At 55.6% G+C, this 20377-nt stretch overlaps 1 protein-coding gene across 5 annotated transcripts in view; it reads left to right on the forward strand.

Moving 5' to 3' along the window:
- Nucleotides 1-20377, forward strand: part of Ntng2 (netrin G2) — a 52665-nt gene that overhangs the window by 17506 nt on the left and 14782 nt on the right. For all 5 annotated transcript variants that reach the window (XM_090330851.1, XM_090330855.1, XM_090330853.1 and 2 more), the window contains exon 3: nt 7139-7782. In XM_090330851.1, coding sequence (XP_090186977.1) covers nt 7139-7782 — 644 coding nt within the window. The remainder of the gene's footprint in view (nt 1-7138; nt 7783-20377) is intronic.

The raw sequence follows: 20377 nt of genomic DNA on the forward strand, positions 1-20377 counted from the left end.
CAAGAGGCTGAGATCTGAGGACAGAGGTTCAAAGCCAGCCCAGGCACAGTCCTCGAGACTCTTCTCTAACTGCCAGAAAACCAGAAGTGGAGCTGTGGATCAAAGTGGTAGAGTACAAGCCTCGAGTGAAAAAGCTCAGGGACAGTGTCTAGGCCCTGAGTTCAAGTCCCAGGACCAACCAAAAAATAAATAAATAAAACCAGTTCCAGCCAGAGCTTCAGTAAGACCCCTCTCACCCCCCAGTTTTGTCCTGGCAGCAGTGGGTCCTCAAGCTCTGGCCCTCTCTAGCACAGGTGGTCCATAGAGGCACCCACAGTTCTTATGAGGAGCTCAAGTTGGGGTGAGAAAGTCAGGGGCCAGGGGCTCTTTCCAGCTGCTACAAGGGTGCCCTGAGCACATAGAAGTCCCAGGGGCCCAGAGCAGCCACTCCTGTGGGGCCACCTTGGCCGGGGCTCCTTTCTCTGTCTGCACGTTATTGAGTTCTTTGTGTCCAGATGACTTTGGGAAGGGGGTATCTAGAGGGGGGCTGCAGGCCCTGCTCTCCTGGAGTCCACTCCTGGGCACAGAAAGCTCTAGGAGGACAGCATGAACAAGATGGAAGACCTCTGCTCTTCTTCCCAGTTGGGGCACTCTGAGGAGCTAGGTCTCATTTTCTGGAGTGTGCTCAGTGCAGTGTGGGGTTAGGAGGTGTCTGAGACTCTGGGTCCAAGGTGGGGCAGGGCGGGCAGGGGAGCAGTCACCGAGCCCAGGGCTAGGAAAACCACCGTGAGTGCCTTTCACCTGCCTCCTCCATGCAGGAAAACGTGTGTATACACAAGGTAGGCATGCTGGCTGGAGAGGGGTCTATGCTCCTGCCACGCTGACTCAGGAGGCTGTGACCTTGCTGAGGCCCAGAGAGTCCCAAAAGGGGGTGAAGTTCGAGGGGGAGAGGGCAAGAGGGAGGGAGGCAGGCTTAGAAGGGAGAGTTAAAGCCACGTGGGGCAGCTGGAATTAGAATCTGCCCTGAACAGAATCTCCGTTTCCGCTTTGTTAATAATTTATCCCTGCTGCAACTTTTCTTACCAATAAGTAGGAAATAATTTGTTAGGGAGAATTCCCCTGGCACCCAGCTTTCTCCCCGGAGTTGGGAGCAAGTGCTGTTTGCCCTTCCGCCTGGAGGGGTGGGGGTGGGGCAAGCAACCAGCAGACTGGAAGACTTTAGGATGGAGTCACAGCTGCTCAGTCTGCTCTTGCTCATCATTTCACCACTGGGGAAACTGAGGCATGGACACAGCAAGGTTGCATGCAATGTTAGGGGCAATACTGAGTCCTCACACCATGAGCCATGCATCAGGATTCTTGTGTGTTTGCTTGTTTTTTGTGCTCTTACTGGGGCATGAATTCAGGGCCTGGGTACTGTCGCTTAGCTTTTACACTCAAGGCTGGCACTTCACTACTTTAGCTACAATGCCACTTGCAGCCATGTGGTTATTAATTGGAGCTGGCTGAGATCCTCAGGTCTCAGCCTCCTGAGTAGCTGGGATTACAGGTATGAGCCACCAGTCCTGGCTAGGTCAGTTACCAGTTCATACTTCTGCCTGGGGCCAGAAGAGATTCTTCAGGGTCCAGGGAACTCTGCTTCCCACCCTGGCTCCTTCCCGAGACCCCCAAATTTTATAAGACTAAAAGCTGATTTTGCCTTCTCCCTCCTTCCCAGCACCCCATACCCTAGGCCACTCCTTGGCTGCCTCTTGCCTCCCACCTGGACACACAGCTGCTTCCCCCCCCCCAAAGGGTGACAACTCAGCAGACAGGTTCAAAAAAATCTGTCAGCTGCTAAAGTGTTCCAGGCCTGCCCACACGCAGGCGCCTGGGTGACAGGGAGATGTGCCTCTGCCTCCTGGGTGGGGCCCGCGTGGCACGGCTGGGGGTGGCCCTGTCCTTCCCTTTCTGGGTGAAGGACACAGTCTTCCCCCCTTATCTCAGAGCTGGGACTTCTCGTGGGACCTCGGGGAGTTGCCCACTTGAGTCTGATTTATATAGATGGAAGACCAGGCAACGTGGTTTATATCTGTAATCCCTCGGGAGGCTGAGACCTGAGAATCATGGTTCAAAGCCATCCTGAACAGACAAATCCAAGAGACCCTTATCTCCAATTAACCACCCAGAAGCCAGAAATAACTGAGCTGTAACTCAAGTGGTATAGTGCCAGATTTGAGTGAATAAGTTAAGGGACCATACTTAAGCCCTGAGTCCAAGCCCCAATAGAGGCACAACAAAAAACAACAACAAAGAAAAGCATGCATCCAGGGCCAGGAGTTTGGCCTAGTGGTAGAGTGCTTCCCTAGCATGCACAAAGACCCGGGTTCGATTCCTCGGTACCACATATATAGAAAAGCCAAATGTGGTGCTGTGGCTCAAGTGATAGAGCGCTAGCCTTGAGGAAAGCCCAAGGACTGGCCAAAAAAGAGAAAAAGTGTGCATCTGTGGAGCTAGTGAGCAGCAGTGACAGGGGTGCAGGTTCCCTCTGCAAGATCTTGAGCAGATACTAAGCACAGCACTGGCTAAAGGACACCTGTGACTGGCAATCACCTTGGGAAGGTGTACCAAAAATCTGGTGGACTCCCACTCATTCCACAGAGATTTCCTGATCCCCAAGGAGTCAGGATGGGGTCGGGGGAGGCAGCGGCGGGGGCAGTGTGACTGAGACTCCTCCAGGCTCAGGGCTGGGAAGCCACAACTGGAGGGTGGCGTTGACCACTGATGACTGATCACCAATTGCACAGTCCGTATACTTGCTCTGGCCGGCTGTGCGTGCGCGTACATGCATGTATGCATACACACTTGGGAGGGGGTTGGAACTGGGCTTGAACTCAGAGCCTCGAGCACTCACAGCCATGGATCCTGTTTTCAGTTCTCATTCTTCCTAGTTCATTGGAGATAAGAGTCTGGTGTATTTTGTCTGTCCAGGCTGGCTTTGAACCTCGGTCCTCAAATCTTAGCTTCCTGAGGAGCTAGGATCATAGGTATCACTGGTGTCCAGCTAGCCAGCTTCTTTGCAAGACGTCCCTCTCCATCTGTTCAGGCAGCAACTGAAGTTCTTGTCCCAACCCAGATTTGAGTTTCTTTTCTTTTCTTTTCTTTTTTTTCTAGTACTGGGGCTTGAACTCAGGGCCTTAGCTTTTTTGCTCACTTTTCTCATCCACTTCTACTTCCTGCTTTTTGCTGATTCTTTAAGAACTCCTGGGTTTTTCTGCTTGGGCTGGCCTTGAGCCAAGATTCTCAGTTCTCAGTCTCCCAAGTAGTTAGGATTACCGGTTTGGGGTTCCCCACAGATGCCCACTGGTGAGGGTTCCCGGGGCTTGGATCCCAGCCGCCCCACCCTCACCCAGGCATGATTCCCTCTGCTCTTCACAGTCTCCTTTCCCATTTAATTACGGCTCTAGCCTGCAGCCTGTCCATGGTGTTTAAAGCCTGGCTTTTGACTATAATAATACTCTCTGTGCAGAAAAAAAAAAAAAAATAGGCAGAGCTGGGAGCACTCTAGTGGTAGAGTGTGTGCCTAGCAAGCACAAAGCACAAAGCCCTGGGTTCTATTCCTCGGTACTATATACATAGAAAAAGCCACAAATGGCGCTGTGGCTCAAGCAGCAGAGCACTATCTTTGAGCCAAAAGTGTCCAAGGATAGTGCTCAGGCTCTGAGTTCAAGCCCCAGGACTGGCAAAAAAAAAAAGGCAAAAATAATTTAAGAGACCAAGTCTAGACCTAGACAGCACAGCATAAATCCTGCTGCCTTCCAGGTGTTTCCCATTGTGTGTTTGGTCAGAGACTGGCCTGCGTGTGCAGGGCAGGAGACCATAGAGCCAAAGATTTCCTTTCCCAACATGGAGTACCACGGGGTCCAGATGAGATGTGAGGCTGGCGGGGACTCAGTTTCCCATCTCTGACAGTAGCACCTGCCGTCCCCCAAGGTGGGAGGGGCCCAGTGGGCCACGGCTGTCAGGAGGCGCTCAGGAAATGGCATGGTTGTGTTTTCCCAGGCTTGCAGCACCAAGGCAGCCCAGGCCACCATGCTGCCGTCTGTGCCATCCCCAAGCCCACTGGCTTTAGCTTCTGACTCCCTCTCAGAAGGTGGCTGTGGAAAAACAATAGCCATCCTTTGCCATCATCTTGGCATTTCAACCCATTGTTTCACTTAACTGAGACGGAGGTAATCAAGGCCCAAAAAAGTAAAATGACTTGCTCAAGTTCATCCAAGCCCACCAGGACTGGGCTGAGATGGAATTCAGGGAGTTTTAGACCCCACAGCCAAAGTCTCAATGATTCCAGATTCAAATTGGCGGGCGGGGGGGGGAGGGTTAACTCAGGACCTGAGAGTCCATTGACCCCTGGGAATTGTATGGATAATGCAGTAGGTGACTTTGTTGCCCAAGCGGTACACTCAGTGACTCACACCGTCATCCTAGCTACTCAGGAGACTGAGATGTGCAGGATCATAGTTCAAGACCAGCCCAGGAGAAAAGTCCACAGGACTCATCTCCAACTAACCAGGAAAAGAAAAACTGGCTCAAGTGGCAGTAGGCAAGCTGAGCAAGCTCAAGACCGGGCACCAAGAAGGGCTTGGGGGCCATCCTGAGCGTGGGGATGTGGCTAAAGGTCCTCAGGTACTTGTCCTAGGCCCCTGCTGCGGTCACTGTCAGTGACTGGTCTCTGGAGAGGTGGACACCTGGCTGTCCTCCCACAGAGCTGTCCTCAGCTGTGGCCCCACCCCTGAGGGTGGGGGCTGGGGATGGACCAGGCTCCATCCCCAGCTGGGTCCTTGGATTTGTCCCTGTGGAGGAGAGCATGAAAGGGAGCACGGCTGAGCATTGCTTCCAGAATGGCCGTCTGTGCACATAGACTCCTCCCCAGAACCCAGGGTTAAATGGATTCTCAGACCTCAGGAGTGGGGACGGAGATAGAAGGAAGAAGGAAACAGTGGAGAGAGGAGAAGAGAATGAGAATCACACTGGGTGCAGCTTGGGATTTATTTTCTGTGCTCGCTGGCAAAGCCGCTCAGCAGCAGGCGAGGCCGCCCGGCAGCAGGCGCGGGGCTGGTAAATACACAGGCTGATTCATTAATTTCTGACCATCTGCTCCCGGGGGGCCGGGGAGGGAACTGGTGGGCTCTGCAGGTTGAGCTGCCTGGCACATGGTCAGCTGTCCCATTCTTCCCAGAGACAGAAACAGCTGGGAGTCCTATGTCCCCTGCCCCAGGAACCACCAGGAGGCTGGGAGAGGGTGAAGCAGGACCAAGAGGAGGTGAGGGTAGGGGCTGACATAGCAGGTGAGGGCTACAGGCATACACACACTTGATATGGTCTACAACAACCAGCCCTGGGGCTTATACTTGTAATCCTGGCTATTCAGGAGGCTGAGATCTGGGTCAGAGTTCAAAGCCAAGTGGGGCAGAAAAGTCCATGAGACTTATCTCTAACTAAACAGCAACAGTCAGAAAGTGGAGGTGTCTCAAGTAGAGTGTCAGACTTGAGCAGAAAAAGCCAAGTGAGAGTGCAAGGTCCTGAGTTCAAACCCTGGCACTGGTGTACATGCGCTCAGGTGCATGTGTATACACCCCCTCCCCCACACACAATACAAGACAGATTACTATCAGTGTTTTCACCATGGGGATGAGGCAGTGGGAAGGAAACGGCGCCAGAGCTGGGCTGGCACGAGCTTTCTAGGCAGCGAGGCAGCATGATGGCACATGGTGCCAGCTAGGGGAGAAGGAGAGGGGGTGGGGCGGGGAGGAAGGGAAAGGGAGAAGGAGAGGGGAAGAGGGCCCTCGGTGCTCTGGCATCTGTGTGCCCTGGAATTCTGGATCAGGGCCCACCAATGGCCCCATTTCACCCAGTCACCTCTTGAATCCTAAAGATGGTCTCCAAACCCAGGCCCACTCTGAGGTACTGGTGGTTAGGGTGACAATGTACAAATCGGAGGGGACACAACTTGGTTCCCGACAAGGTATCAGGGCAGCAGGAGCAGGGGTTAGGGAGGGCCTGGCCTGGGTGGACATGTGCCCAGCCCGAACATCCAGGCACAGGTGTTCCGTGAGTATGCGGACATTTCTGCCCCCCCACCCCCCATGCACCCTTGTCCCAGCTGGCACAGCCACCAGCATTCCACCATCCACCAGGCTCAGCTCACCTCTCTCGTCACTAGGGCAGCAGGCCTGGGGTGCAGCCTCACAGGTCAAGCTGCCTGCATCCTCTCCTGGCTGGGCCAGGCTTCTGTGTCCCCTCTGTGTTCTGGACCATAGCATAAGATGGAGGATGACCTGCCAAGAGTTACCAGTGGACAAGTAAGGAATGGCCTTTGCCTGGTACCCTCACATGAGCCACCAGCCAGGCTGGTGCCCCTGTGTGAGAGGGTCAGGGAGAATGAGCTGGAAGAGGAGGTAAAGTGGAGGGGAAAAGGGAAGAGGCATTCTCAGAAGGCCTGGACCTTTTCTACTTGTCTTGAGCCTCAGTTCCCCATCTGGTAAGATATGAGACTCAAGGGTTGAGTTCCTTGTACTACAGCACTGGCAGGGCCAGGCCCGGTGGAGTGGACTGTAGCACCGTCGGGCTCCAAGGACGGAGCTATTTTGGTCAAGGAGGGCTCTCCTGGGGTCCTCCCCATACAGGGCCCCTGGGTGGTCAGGGCCTCTCCTCTCCTCTGCTGCTGGAGGATCAAAGCCAGAGGCTGACTGCCTGTGTCTGGAGGGGGTAGTGATGTGTCCATCTCGGCCCCACCCCCAGGGAGCCAAATAGCTCATTTGAGAGCAAGAGGATTAAAAAATAAATAAATAAAACCTAGATCCAAGTGTCTGAGCAAAACAGACAACCTGAAATATTCATCAAAAGGCCTGTGAGTGCTCCGGGGTGCCATGTGGCTGCTGGTGACAGAGATTTGTGGTGTCTTCAAATGCACAGCCTTTGTTATTTTGAGCAGTTTCAGGTTCCTAGCGGCTGCTGTCTCTCTACCCTCTCCTGCCATGCCATCGGCCTGGGGTGGGGCTTTTCCTGACGGCCAGATCCAGGACTTGGCGACCCAGGGCAGATTTCTGGGCACCGAGGTGGGGCTGCAGTGCACGAGTTCCACCAGACCCACCTCCCCTCCCTCTCCCACGCCTCGCAGGAGAATCCTTACCTGTGCAGCAACGAATGTGACGCCTCCAACCCCGACCTGGCCCACCCTCCGCGGTTGATGCTGGACAGGGAGGAAGAGGGCCTCGCCACCTACTGGCAGAGCGTCACCTGGAGCCGCTACCCCAGCCCGTTGGAGGCCAACATCACCCTTTCCTGGAACAAGAGCGTGGAGCTCACGGACGACGTGGTGATGACCTTCGAGTACGGCCGGCCCACCGTCATGGTCCTGGAGAAGTCCCTGGACAACGGGCGCACGTGGCAGCCCTACCAGTTCTACGCCGAGGACTGCATGGAGGCCTTCGGCATGTCGGCGCGCCGCGCCCGGGACATGTCCTCCTCCAGCGCGCACCGCGTGCTCTGCACCGAGGAGTACTCGCGCTGGGCCGGCTCCAAGAAGGAGAAGCACGTGCGCTTCGAGGTGCGGGACCGCTTCGCCATCTTCGCCGGCCCGGATCTGCGCAACATGGACAACCTGTACACGCGGCTGGAGAGCGCCAAGGGCCTCAAGGACTTCTTCACCTTCACCGACCTGCGAGTGCGCCTGCTGCGCCCCGCGCTGGGCGGCACCTACGTGCAGCGCGAGAACCTGTACAAGTACTTCTACGCCATCTCCAACATCGAGGTCGTCGGCAGGTAAGGCCGGGGTGGGGACCTTCCTGGGCCGCCGCCTGGGACCTGGGAGCCGTCTGGTGGCGGAGGACACCCCCTCCTTCTGAGATGTCCCGGGGCACCTGGGACCCTGCCTAGCCCCCTGGCTCTAAGGACCTGACCTGCTTGGGATGTTGCCTGGTGCTACGTTAAAGCTGTCGTCTGTGTTGGTGGTGCAGGCATGCAGTGAGCGCCTCTCCACTGGGGGAGGTGACAATGCGCCTGTGTCCCCCACAGGGCGGCCTGAAGGGTGACCATGGCTTGTGATGTGTGAGCTCTCTGCTGATCCGGGGGACTTTGGTGTCCAGGGGTCTCCAAGTCCACCTCTGGCTCAAGGATTCTCTAGAAAGATTCGTGAACTTGGCAGAGCCCTCATACTCACACATAAGGTTGATTATAAGAGAATGCAGGCTGAAAGTAGCCACAGGACAAGGGCCAGGAGAGCCCAGCGATGAGCGTCTGGCTGTCCCCTCACAGAGGATGCTTGCAGGTGGCAGTGATGGGTGACGTGTGGAGAGGCGCAGCCTGAGCCTCTGAGTCCAGGGCTCTTAATGGGTGTTAATCACGTAAGCATGGCTGTCTGGCATGTGGCAGCGCCCCACTACAAATCACAATGTGGGCGTACTGGGGCCCAAGGGCCCACTTAGGTGATCTTACCAGTTTAGAGGTTACAGGTCGCCCGCCTCCAGCTTAGCCAAGGCCAGGCTTGCGTGGGAAGGTAGAGCTGTGGCCCCTCAGGCCTCCTGACTGAGCCCTTGGCTGCAGTGATCTGGAGAGGGGGTTGGGAGGGCACTGTGGGGATGCAGCAGCCTCTGACTGTCAGGAACCATCTAACTGGTGGTGAACTGTTTCCAGGTCATTGCTCATTTGGCAGCTTTGATTGGGCTAAGTCGGTAGGGGCAGTGACCTCACCCAGGGCCATCTGTTGAGTGGACTCCCACTCTGCCCCCCTTTCCTGGATCATGCTGGAGTCTAGGTCGTTGAAGCGCTGGAATGTGCCCTGTACATAGTATATATTTTGAAAACTAACCCTGAGTTATACATATATGTATGTATGGTCAAAGCCACCACCCAGGGCTGGCACAAGCTGAGAGTTGAGACCCACGGGCATTGTGTGGAGTTTCCACAGGTACAGGCAGAGGCTGCACCCAGACCTGTGCTGGGACATGCCCTGGTGTCTTTCCGCAGCAGGCTTTGAGTATATATTTCCTGATGAGTGGAAAACCAGAGTGCTGCACATGTGGAGTTTCTATATCTTGACTAGGCATGGGGAAAAGGAGAGACGCTTGTGAGCTCCATTAGGGGGTGGAGAAAGCTGGAAGTCTCTGAGCTCCCACTGAGGGAGCTGTGGTGGGTGGGGCCTGTGGGTGGGCAGGGTCACAGGGGCCTTTCCTCAGCCTGAGTTTGCCTGGTACAGCATTTCACACTGTCGGGGTGGGCGTGGCCTGCGGGTGGGCCGTGTCTGTTGTGAGCCTGTCTTCTCTGTCTGTGTGGTATTTCACCCTGCCAGGGAATGGAGGTATTCAGGAAGTTGAGTCAGGTCCAAGGCTGGAAGAGAGGTCAAAGCACTGGTATACACAAGGCCATGTTTTGCATGGCTGTGATTTCTTAGACCCTCCTAACCAGAAGAAAATGTTTATAATCTGGAATGTTCTAGAAGCTACCTGGTAGAGGCGCGCTGTTGTGGGAGCTGGACTCTCAGGCCTCTGATCAGCTGTCACCTCTGTGACACCTCAGACCTTGCATTTGCACCCAGAGTAGGGGTGGGAACTAGGTCCCTGGCTTGCCTGGATGTCTTCATCTTCATGGCTTGTCCCGGGCCTTCCTCAGTGCTGTGTGACGTCTATGACCCACCTCTACTGCAGTACAATGACCTGGGATTCCAGTCTTACCCTCAGCACCCTTCCAGGTCAGAGGCAAAGGTAGGGGCTGTCCAGAGCTCACATCCCCCTTGGAGAGCTGGCGGCTGGCCCAGAGGTCCCCTGGGCACCCAGCAATCCCTCCCCAGTGGAGTGAATACCCTTTAGGAGGCTGGTTGGCCGAAAATCCACAGCTTGATTATTGATTCATTAGGTCTGTCTAGATATTTCTGCAGAGGGCCGACTCCCCCCGACCCCCTTTCCCTTCAGTTTCCCCTGGGAAAGGTCAGTGGTACAAAGAAATCAGAGAAGCAGGACCTCCTGTCTTCTTGCCCAAAAGGCCAGGCCCAGAAGCTGCTGAGTGGGTGTCTGGGAGCCCTGGGTGATCTCAGGCCATGGGATTTCTGGGGCTCCCTCAGGCTTGCCATGGCCAGTAGCCCTTCCACCGCCACCTGTCAGCAATAACAGCAAATGTTTACCCAGCGGTCCCTACAGGTCCATTTGTTACTGGGCACTGTGCTAAAAGTTTCACATGCATTTCTTAATCAGTCGTCATTGCATTCCCCAGTGGGTTATAGAAGGCCTAAGGTTCCATGAACAGGGAACGTTGCTTCTAGCAAGCCAGACCTGATGTCCATTCTGTGAAACTTCTGCTACAGGGCCAGTGCTCCCCTCTGCCTCGTGTTCCAGACAAGGAAACACACACACCTTCACACTGAGCTTTCTTTAGTGAGGTGCAGGTCCCCACAGACATCTCAGTCCTTACCCCTGCTGTGACTCCACCACTGGGATATGCAAGCAAAGCATATCCCAGGGCTTCCCTGCCCACATCCAAATAAATGCATTTGGTTGAACAGTGCTAGCACCCTGTTTGGCCACACTGTCAGCTGCTCCAGTAGCAGGGTACATGAGTGGCCAGGGAGGGGGCCCCACAGATGGTCCAGGAGAATGAGGAACTAATACAATGGTATTGGACAGTCCAGAGCTGGTGACAGGCCAGAGCCAAAGCACAGTGAGAACCCCAGCCACCAGGACTTCAGGACCCTGTCTCGGGGGGACATTTCTGGAAGGCAGAAGGAAGGTGGAGCTATTTTTTTTCCTTTGAAAATCTGAGTTGTAAAAGAAACAGCGTGGCCCTGCACAGAGCCCCTTCCTCCAGTAGGAGCAGGAGCCAAACCTGACCTAGCTGCAGGCCTCAACAGCCTCAGCCTAGCAAGTTTGAGAGAGGTACAGAAAACCCACTCCAAGTGATTCAGGGTGGTGAGAGTGCCCAGTAGGGGGCAGTGTGGCTGTGACCACTGTGAGCCTCGGTTTCTCCATCTGTACAAGGGAGATATAGTCCTAACATCAGCATCTTGATGCAATGATCTCGTGATAAGGAGGCAACCCCTTCCTCAACTTGAATAGCAGGAACAGAGGAGGAGGAGGAGGAGAAAGGCCCTGCAGAGCTAGCTGCCCAGGGGCTTCTCAGGAAGAGGTATTTAGAAAAGGTGGTGGAGCTCCATGCTGGTGGCTCAGGCCTGTATTCTTTGCCACGCAATCTGAGGATCACGGTTCAAAGTCAACCCAGGCAGGAAAGTCTAGGAGACTCTTCAGTTAGCCACAAAAAAAGGAGGGCTGTGGCTCCAGTGAACACAAAAGGCAAAGAGCCCTGAGTTCAAACCCCAGTATCGGCATATACACACCAAAGAGAGTGGTGCAGGGGAGAGGGGAGAATTGAAAGCAAGGCTTTGAATAGCTACTTGTACATACTTATACATCCATAATAGTATGGTTCAGAAACAAAACAAAAGGAAGGCTGGACCTGTGTAGCCACTGACATGAAGGGATAAATACAACATGGTCTGCAGGTAGAGTAGAATACCACTGACCCTTATAAAGGAAAGGTGGCACAGACCTGCGATCCTAGTCCTTGGGCTGCAGAGACAGGAGGGTCATGAGTTTGATGACAGCCTGGCTCCCTAGGCAGACCTGGTCTTAAATCAAGGCTGGAGCTGAGGTTCGAACCCCATGGTAGAGTGCTTGCCCAGCATGTGCCAGGGTCCTGGGAACAGGTGGCAGCTGCTATAATTTGAGGCGCCTTGAGGACATTCACTAATGACCAGCACCAAGTGATCCCAATTCTTGGGGAGTTTATGGAGGCAGAAGGTAGATTGGTGTGGGGGGCGGGGAACTGAGGCTGGCAGTGGGAAGCTGCTGTTTCTGTCCCTCAGAGGGGCAGGAAGGAGACCACAGGTGCTCTGAGGATGGACCGGTTCACCCCAAGCTCCATGAGGCTTCCCTTTGCTGCAGTAATTCACTCAACAAATGCTGGGCTCCTAGTTGTTCAGGAGACGGAGATCTGAGGATATGGTTCAAAGCCAGCCTGGACAAGAAAGCCCATGACACACTGGTTTCCAATTAATTGCCCCAAAAGGTGGAAGTACACCTGTGGCTCAAGTAGTAGAGCACAAGCCTTGCACATAAAAGCTTAGGAGCAGTGCTCGGGCTCTGAGTTCAAGCCCCAGGTCCAGTGAGCATGCACACACACACGTACTTCCTGTCCTAGTCATAACCACAACTCCAGACTAGAAATTTTAGACCCAAGTTTGGTATTAAGGTGTTACAGGCTCTCTCTCATCCTCCCTTCTTATACAGACTGTGGCTGTGTTGGCTTTAGAGCTTGCCCGGCCTGCATGGCTTTGTCTTCATTCAGATCGTAATCATTTTCCCAAAGACTCCACTTCCACATAAGCTCCTGTTCTCAGGCCCAGCCTGGGGTCCAATATATCCTCAGTGAGGAGCCTGGGCCCCCCCAGATTCCAGGAGCTGACCTCCCTCCCACCCCGGCAAGGGCGAGTGTGGAGAAATACCCAGCCAGATAACCATGAGCTGGGAACCAAACCAAGGGTAACATGAGGAGAGGGCCACGGGACAGGAGGGGTTGGGGATGGGGCGGGGAGGGGGAGGGGGGCCGTAATGCACGTGTGGGCGCAGTGGTGATGGAGCAAACGCGTGAGCAGACGGGGATCCCGCTGTGGTGCGTGCAGAGGCAAGGCGGGTTGATTCCATATTTAAGTCAGACTTGCCGTTTCTAGCACCTTCTGGAGGCTCTGCCTCCGTCCTGGCAAACACAGAGCCTGTCCTCCCGGCTCTGGGTGGTTTCTTTGTCAAGAGTCAGATGCCATGCCAGCACTGCAGCCCCAGCGAACAGGGCTCGCTGGAATCCCAGCTCTTTCTATTGTAGGACAAGCCTCAGTTTCCCCTCCTGTATAGTGGGACCCTACCTCGGCGAGCCTCATGTGAACATGCAGGGCGGCTCTGGCTGCTGCAGTCAGGGCTAAGCACGGAACCCGGGGTCCCTGTGGGGAGTCACCAGAATCACCATGCACCCCAGCTGCCTGCGTGCCCAGAAGGGAGCCTTGTTCTGATATTTGCTGTAACCCAAGGGGGGGATAGCAGAGCAGCAAGCACCCACACTGGTGTTCTGACACTTGAGCCATACCTCCAGCCCTGTGTTTTGTTGGTTATTTACAAGAAGATCCTGGGAGTTTTTCTGCCCAGGGCTGGACTTGAACGAAGACCTCCAGCGCTCAGCCTCCCGAGCAGCTAGGATGATAGATGTGAGCTGTTCACTCGGCAGTATTCGCAGGCTTGTGTAGTCATAGATTCTCCCTGGTAATCTGCTTGCTCCAGCCCCCCCCCCACACACACACTCACAAACACACCCTCACGCACCCTTTCTCCAGCGCCTAATCCTAAACCTCACCACATCTCCACCCTACTCCCAGCAGCTCCCCCAGGACCACAGCACCTCCAGCAGAAGTCAGCAGGGGTCAGCAGGGGTCAGCAGGGGTCAGCAGGGGTCAGCAGGGGTCAGCAGGGACAGGGCTTGAGGAGTTCTTGGGACTCCTTCCTCTTGGGGCTGCCTGTACAGCCGGCTTCCGAGGGCCTCTTCCCAGCCGGGAGGAAGGGCGGTGCAGCGTCTCTGGGCTCCTCGCCATGCCTCCATCCCACTCCCGGCCTGAGCAGACGGAGCCCCAGCTGCCCCCCCAACCCCCATAAGAGGGGACCCCACCCCCGACAGTCCTGCCTGTTCCTGAAAGGTTCTTCCCCCTCCCTCCCCCATGTGGACACAGCCAGGGACCACAGGCTGCCCTGCCCCCTCCCTGGGGACCAGACACCCCAATGCTGGGTCCCTTGGGCTGGCTCCACTCCATTGCTTCTGCCTGGAATACAAGTCAGTGGTCCTCAGCACCCACACTGGCCTCCCTCCACACCCTTCCCCGGCCTTGGCCTTTCACATTGTCATAGCTACATACCCGGGCGTGTCTGCCTCTGCACCCCCAGATGTGCAGGGACTCTGCCTGGCCTGTTCACGTCCTAACATACGGCAGGCAGTAAGCAGGTGAGTCCACTCACTCACTCATTCATGAACAAATGAACTTACACAGTCAGAGGAGTGTGAGTATCTGAACATTTCCCGGTGAAGAAAAGGACTGGAAAACAGGAGCTGGGGCCAGATGCAGTGGCGCATACGTGTGGTCGTGACTACTCAAGAGCTGGACACCAGCAGAACCTGGATCCGGGCTGCCCTGGGGACCTCGCTCCTCCTCGAGGCCCCAGCCCCTTGCTGCTATGATCCCAGCCACACAGGAGGCTCTAAGAGAAGGACTGTGATCCGAGGCCAGTGCTGGGCCAAAAGAGGAGCTCTTACTTTAAAAAATAGTAACAAAAAAGGGTCATAGAATACCTGCCTCGTAAGGAAATAAGTCCTGAGTTCAAATCCCAGTACAGAGAAAAAAACAACAGGAGCTGACCTGTAGGCAGAGAGGACAGGCCAAAGGGCCTCACTACCTCCCATGTGGCCACCTCTTCACATCACACCCAGCTCCCTTTGAGGCCTGGTATGGGGCCTTGGACTCCTGGGCTGCCCTGGGCCCATCTTCCTCAGGGGCCCTCAGGACTTCCAGCAAGGAAAGAGTCTTGACTAGCCAGCCTGCCTGGCCAGCCCCTCCCTGCTGCCCCCCAAGCCCACAGCTGCCCCAGCTGGCCTCCACTGTACGCCAGGATGCTGCCGCTGACTGGGAAACGAGTAACAGGATTTAACCATCAGCAGGGAGGCAGTGCACTGAAGCACTTAATAGAAAGACTTTGCACACAAGTCCAAATTTGATTTAGCCAATGAACTCAATTGCCGGCCATCAGTGTCCAGCAGGAGCCGCAGCCAGCGGATGCTCCACATGCCACAGCACCGTTCAGCTGCATAGCTACCCCCCCCCCACGCACACACACCGTCCATCTTGATTAGCGGCTACTGGACCCAATCAGTGTCAAGCTCTCCAGTCTCTGGGAGCCATTGTCCCTTGGATGTCCCGCCCCCCACCCCATCGTGACCGGCTTCTGCTCATCCAGAGACATCCCGTCCTCTGTCACCTGGAACCTCTGGGCTCCCCTGGCCTCTGCCACTTCACTCACAACTACTTGCTTTAACCTCTACGATCTGTTTATACTCTCCTGCCCCTTCCATCCAAGGATATGGCCTCCCCTGCCCAGGCCACCCGGCTCTTCCTGGCTGGATTCAGGCCAGGGCAGCAGACCTGTCCTCGGTAGAGGACAGTTTGGAGGGTGTCCACGCGTGAGCTGTGGCTGTGGAGGGACGCCCTGGGCCACCCCTCACCAGAGCACCCAGTCACATCCTCCCTGCTGCACACTCAGGAGAGCCCTGCTGGAAAAAGGTACAGGGGTGTCCCTGGGTGCACGGGGGCCATCCCCCCGTGTGCCAGCACAGGATTGGGGTGGCTTCCCAGTCAGAAGTGTCCCCAAAATCTACAAAAGAGTCCACATGAGTGCAGGCGCCCTACCAGCAAGAGAAAGAAAGGCTTCTTTACAGTCGCTGTTTTACGAGCGCCCACACCTGTGGTCCCTGCTACGCAGGAGGCTGAGATTTGAGGATTGCAGTCTGAAGCCAGGAAAGTCCATGAGACTCTTATCTCCAACAGCAGAAACAAACAAAACTCCTGGGAGTAGAGCTGTGGTTCAAGTGGCAGAGCACAAGCCTAGAGAACAAAGCTCAAGGACACTTCAAGCACCCAGGCCCTGAGTTCAAACCCTGGTACCATTGCTAAAATAAAACGGTAGTCTGCCTCCAGGGTTTCCTCTTCAAGGCGTTGCCTGAGCCCTGCCTCAGTCGCCTCCTTAGTCCTCCCAGGACAGATGGGTAGAGGATGGGGACTGGCTGTGGTGCCAGCTTTCCAAGGAGCTGCTCTGCAGAGGTTGTGTGTGTGGCTGTCCTGGGCCCTGCATCCCTGCACCTCATCGTGGAGTGGTGTGGCAGGTCCCAGAGGGCTGGGCCTTTTGGGGGAGCAGTCCTGGCCTCGGCCCCCCCACTGGGCTCCGGCAGAGTCCCTCCTCCGCCCAGGCTTCCTGCAGCCTGGTCCTTCCCTCCAGGGATCCAATGACGTCACTCCAGTCCGGGCTGACCCACATTCCAGGCCCCCACCCTGAGCGGCTCCAGCAGGAGGGGCCGCCCGGCTCACGATTTTCGGGGCTTGATGGTGCCAGGCCTGCGTCCAGATGGCGCTCCCGCCGGCAGCTCCCGGGCACAGCACGCCCCTCCCTGCTGGGCCCTGTGTGCAGGCCTGGCACAGGCCAGTGTCCTCCCTGAAGTCCTTGGTGTGGCTGTCAGCCCCCCAACCGGGCCTGCCACGTTTCCTGAGAATGCGGTGTGTCTGGAGCGGGGCCTGGCACTGGCAGGGGACAGCTGCAGTCTCCTGGGGCTCATTAGGGACATGCCAAGTCCAAAAAAGGAACATCTTAGCCGAGCAGATGCCCCACGGCCAGCTGCCGGTGCCCGGGCAGGGGGTAGGGGACAGGGGACAGAGACAGCTTCCAGAGGAGAGGGGGGTGTCCCACGCCAGGCCCCCAGAAGTCAGAGGTCAGGTGTGTGTGTGGGCGTGCCCGTGGGCGCGCGTGTGTGTGTGTGTGTGTGTGTGTGTGTGTGTGTGTGTGTGTGTACGCGCGTGCGCGTGTGCACGTGTGTGTCCTGGTTAGGAGAGGCGGGGCTGCAGGTGCCAGGCTCCCGTGTGAATCCCAGCCAAGGATGGCCCCTGTGTCCCCTGGGCCAGGTTTAAGTTCACAAAACTATTCCCTATTTTATGTAAAGTCCTACTCTACCACTTGAGCCATGCCCAAGCCCTTTTGCTTCCCAAATGTCTTAGGCAGTCGTGACTGTCCTTCCCCCCGTCCCCCCCCGACCCAACACAGCCACCTCCTGTTCAAGCAGGGACCCTGCTCGGCTGTTTTCAATGAGATAGCCTCTCTCAAATTTTTTGCCCCAGCTGGCCTGCAAATGTGATCCTCGGGCCTCTGCCCTACAGGTTGCTAGGATTGCAATGTGAACTGCTGGGCCTGGCCTTTTTTTTTTTTTTTAAATAAACATGGAGATCTCAAAACGTTGTCCAGGCTAGTCTTGAACCCCAGGGTTTAGAGGTTTCTACTTCAGCCTCCCAACTAGATGTAACTACCTGTACACACCACTGTACCCGGCTTGCATCCTGTGCTTTGGATGCTAATTTTAACCGTCATAAAATCAGGGACAGTGTGGAAGTGGATGTCAGGAGGTTAACAGAGGTCCCTGCACTTGGGGGCCCGGAGGCCAGGGAGGCAGGGTGTCAGTAAAACAGTGGGAACGGGGCCCTGTCCCTCAGGGCTGCCGGGGGAGGCTGGGCGCCCTTCCCTGGAAAAACATTGGGAGTCTCCTGTGTGCCAGTGTGTTAGGCACTGGTGAGGTTGGGTTCTAGAATCTGGTTCTGTCCCTTGTGTAACTAAAGACTGCCCGAGGCCTCTTGCCAGTCCTCAGCAGGGCCTGGGCCAGAACATGTCTGCTGAGTCAACACTCTGTGTGTGTGTGTGCACACACGCATGTGCGTGCATGCGTACATGCACATCTGTCCCCAGTAGATCTTCTCCAGCCGCTATCTGAAGCACTAAGTCCCCAGGGTTCTGCCTTGGAGAAGGAGTGGCAGGTCTGGCAGGTGTAGGTGGGGAGTGGCCCCAGGCTCTTGGCAGGCCCTGTGAGTTGGCCTCCTGATGTCCCTTCTCATGATTCAACAATGCTTTCCGGTGGATGAGCCCACAGTGGGTGGTGGCAACCCAGGCAGCCCAGGTCATGGTTTTCTGGGGAGCCTGGTGGTTCTCAACGTCAAGTTGAGCAAGTGATGCCCTGGGAAAATCCAGCGCGTGGATGCAGCGGGGTGAGGGGTAGATGTCAGGACTGGGCCACCAGGATCTGAGTCACTCCACAGCCTGGACGCAGGCAGCCACTGGCATGGGGGGTGCACGGGCAGGGGCCCCTTCCCTCAGAACTGTCCAGGGCCAAGTCCTGGCCCTGGGGTTGGCACACTGAGCCTCTGTTCCACCTTGAGATGGGCGAGCCTTTGCCTCCACCTGTGACCCGGGAGGCACTTTGCCTTGTGGGTGGCGAGGGCTTCAGCTAATGGTGCACGGCCTACCCGTCCACGGGAGTGCTGGGTAAATTATTTATACGTGCTTGCTTATTCATTGTATTTACTTCATTCCCCAAGGGCCTTCTGGGATGGGGGGTGGGACTGGAAAGGGGACTCCGCTGAGGAGGAAACGTCTGGGTCTGGAGGCGGGTGTAGGGAGTTGTCCTTCTGGTACCTCCTGTCTGTCTGGCCAGCAGTATACAGAGACTTTAGGCCTCTGCCTGCTGGACAGACCTTCCCTCGTGGGGTTTGCTGTGTGGCTGTGGGCAGCTTATTTGGCCTCTCTGTGCCTTGTTTCTATGCCTAGGCACAATAGATTTCAGCACTTGAGAGGCGCTGATGTGTTTGCACAGGGGCAGAGTCAGGTTTCTGGTGGGTCTCAGTGCACAAGGACAGGATACAGTGTGGGCTGTTTCCTCGCACAGTAGATACGGCCCCGTGGACCTTCCCAGCAACTCTGTGGCTGGGCCACTGCAGGTAGGGAAACTGAGGCCAAGGGAGTAGCTGTGCTAAGCTCACAGTGAGCGTTGGTGAGCGCCGGCCCGTGGGACAGATGGACAGGGCCAGCACGTGCCCAGCAAAGATAATCAGGATGAAGCGCCAGCCCCACGGGTGCCCGCTGTGCGTTAGGCCTCTGTTCCCCACGCCTTCCTGGAGGGCGTGCGGGTGTGTGCCACCTGGCGTGCCCACCCTCCACCCTGCTTTCCTCGCTGCCCCTGGCTTAAGCAGGATTAAGGACTTCAGAGGGAGTCATGGAAGGCCGTGCAGAGCAGCTGGTGGTGGGCGGGCTGGCTGGAGGAAGCCCTGCCACAGACCTGGGTGCAGACCTGCCTCTTGCTCCAGGGACCTTGCACAGCCCTTCCCAGGTCTCATTCTCCCCATGGGATGGTTGTGAGGGGCTGGTTGGGCTCTCAGACCAGTTCTTGAAGATTAGCCATGTCCAGTGCCTTTGAGGCAGAAAGTAAAAGTTCATCTGGAGATTAGGCCTACGATCCTAGCTATTCAGGGAACTGAGAGCTGAGGACTGTGGTTCAAAGCCAGCCTGGGCATGACAGGCTTTGCCTCTTATCCCTAAAGAACCAGAAAACAAAAACAAAAAAAAAAAAACAGAGGTAGAGCTGTGGCTCAGGTGGTGGGTACTACTAGCCTTGAGCAAAAACCCTAGGGGTCAGTGCCAGGCCCTGAGTTCAAGCCCAGGCACTAGCGCAATAAAGAATAAGTTTTTTAAAAAAAAAAGGATAAGAAAAAAAGGAAAGTTTTATACCCAGTAAACACATCTGGGGCTGATAGGAGACATTCCAGAGGAAAACAAGTTACCAGACTCTTGGCCATTCAACTCAACCCTTCTCTCCGTCCCCATACCCCCTCATTCGCTCATGTGCTTGTCCTCCGCGCTGTGGAGAGGTAAACCACCCATCTAAGGTGTGCGATCCACAGTTGTGACACGTTCACAACGTCCACTTTAAAGTGCATTACTCCCGAACAAGGCCCTGCACTGCTTCAAGGGGACACCCTCAGTGTCCCCTCCTGCCATCCCAGCCCGGGAACATGGAAACTTTCAGGGTTTCCATTCCCTTCCATTCCCACTCTCAGAACACAGGCCTGCCCCTCTACACTGCCACTTGCTGTTTTCTGTCCAGGCCCAGTGGGCAGGAGACCCCATCTCACATTGGGTTTGGGTTGGTTGTTTTGTTTGTTTTGTTATTGTTGTTTTTTGCTGAGTTGCATTGTTTGGTGGTACTGGGGATGGAACATGGGACCTCATGCTTGTGAGATGGGTGCTCTACCATTTGAGCCATGTCTCCTGCTTGTTTTTATATGATTATTTTCCAGTCTCCTGGGCACTGTAGCTGTGGTAGCAGGTGGCCTCTGGCCCCCGTCCACCTCAGGACAGCCAGGATTACAGGCTTGGTCATGCAACTGACCTCAGTGTCCCGTTCAGGGGCTTGCTGGCACTTCCTTCTCTTTAGAGACATGGTTAATTAGATGCTTTGAGCCTTCCTAACCTGGGGTTGCCTGTCCTTTGGTATTGTGATGTGAGAATTTATGACACATTTGGGTCACTTATTAGGGACATTCCACTCAAGTGCCTGGACACTATCTCAAAAATAACCAGTGCGAAATATTACTGAAGGCATGGCTCAGCGGTGAGAGTGCTTGACTGGCAAGTGTAAGGCCCTGAGTTCAAGTTCCAGTACCAAAAAAAAGTGACATTTGGCCTTGAGGCCAGCATCG

Source organism: Megascapheus bottae, chromosome 3 (genome assembly GCF_031878675.1).
Source record: "Megascapheus bottae isolate mThoBot1 chromosome 3, mThoBot2.hap1, whole genome shotgun sequence".
Taxonomy (NCBI): domain Eukaryota; kingdom Metazoa; phylum Chordata; class Mammalia; order Rodentia; family Geomyidae; genus Megascapheus; species Megascapheus bottae.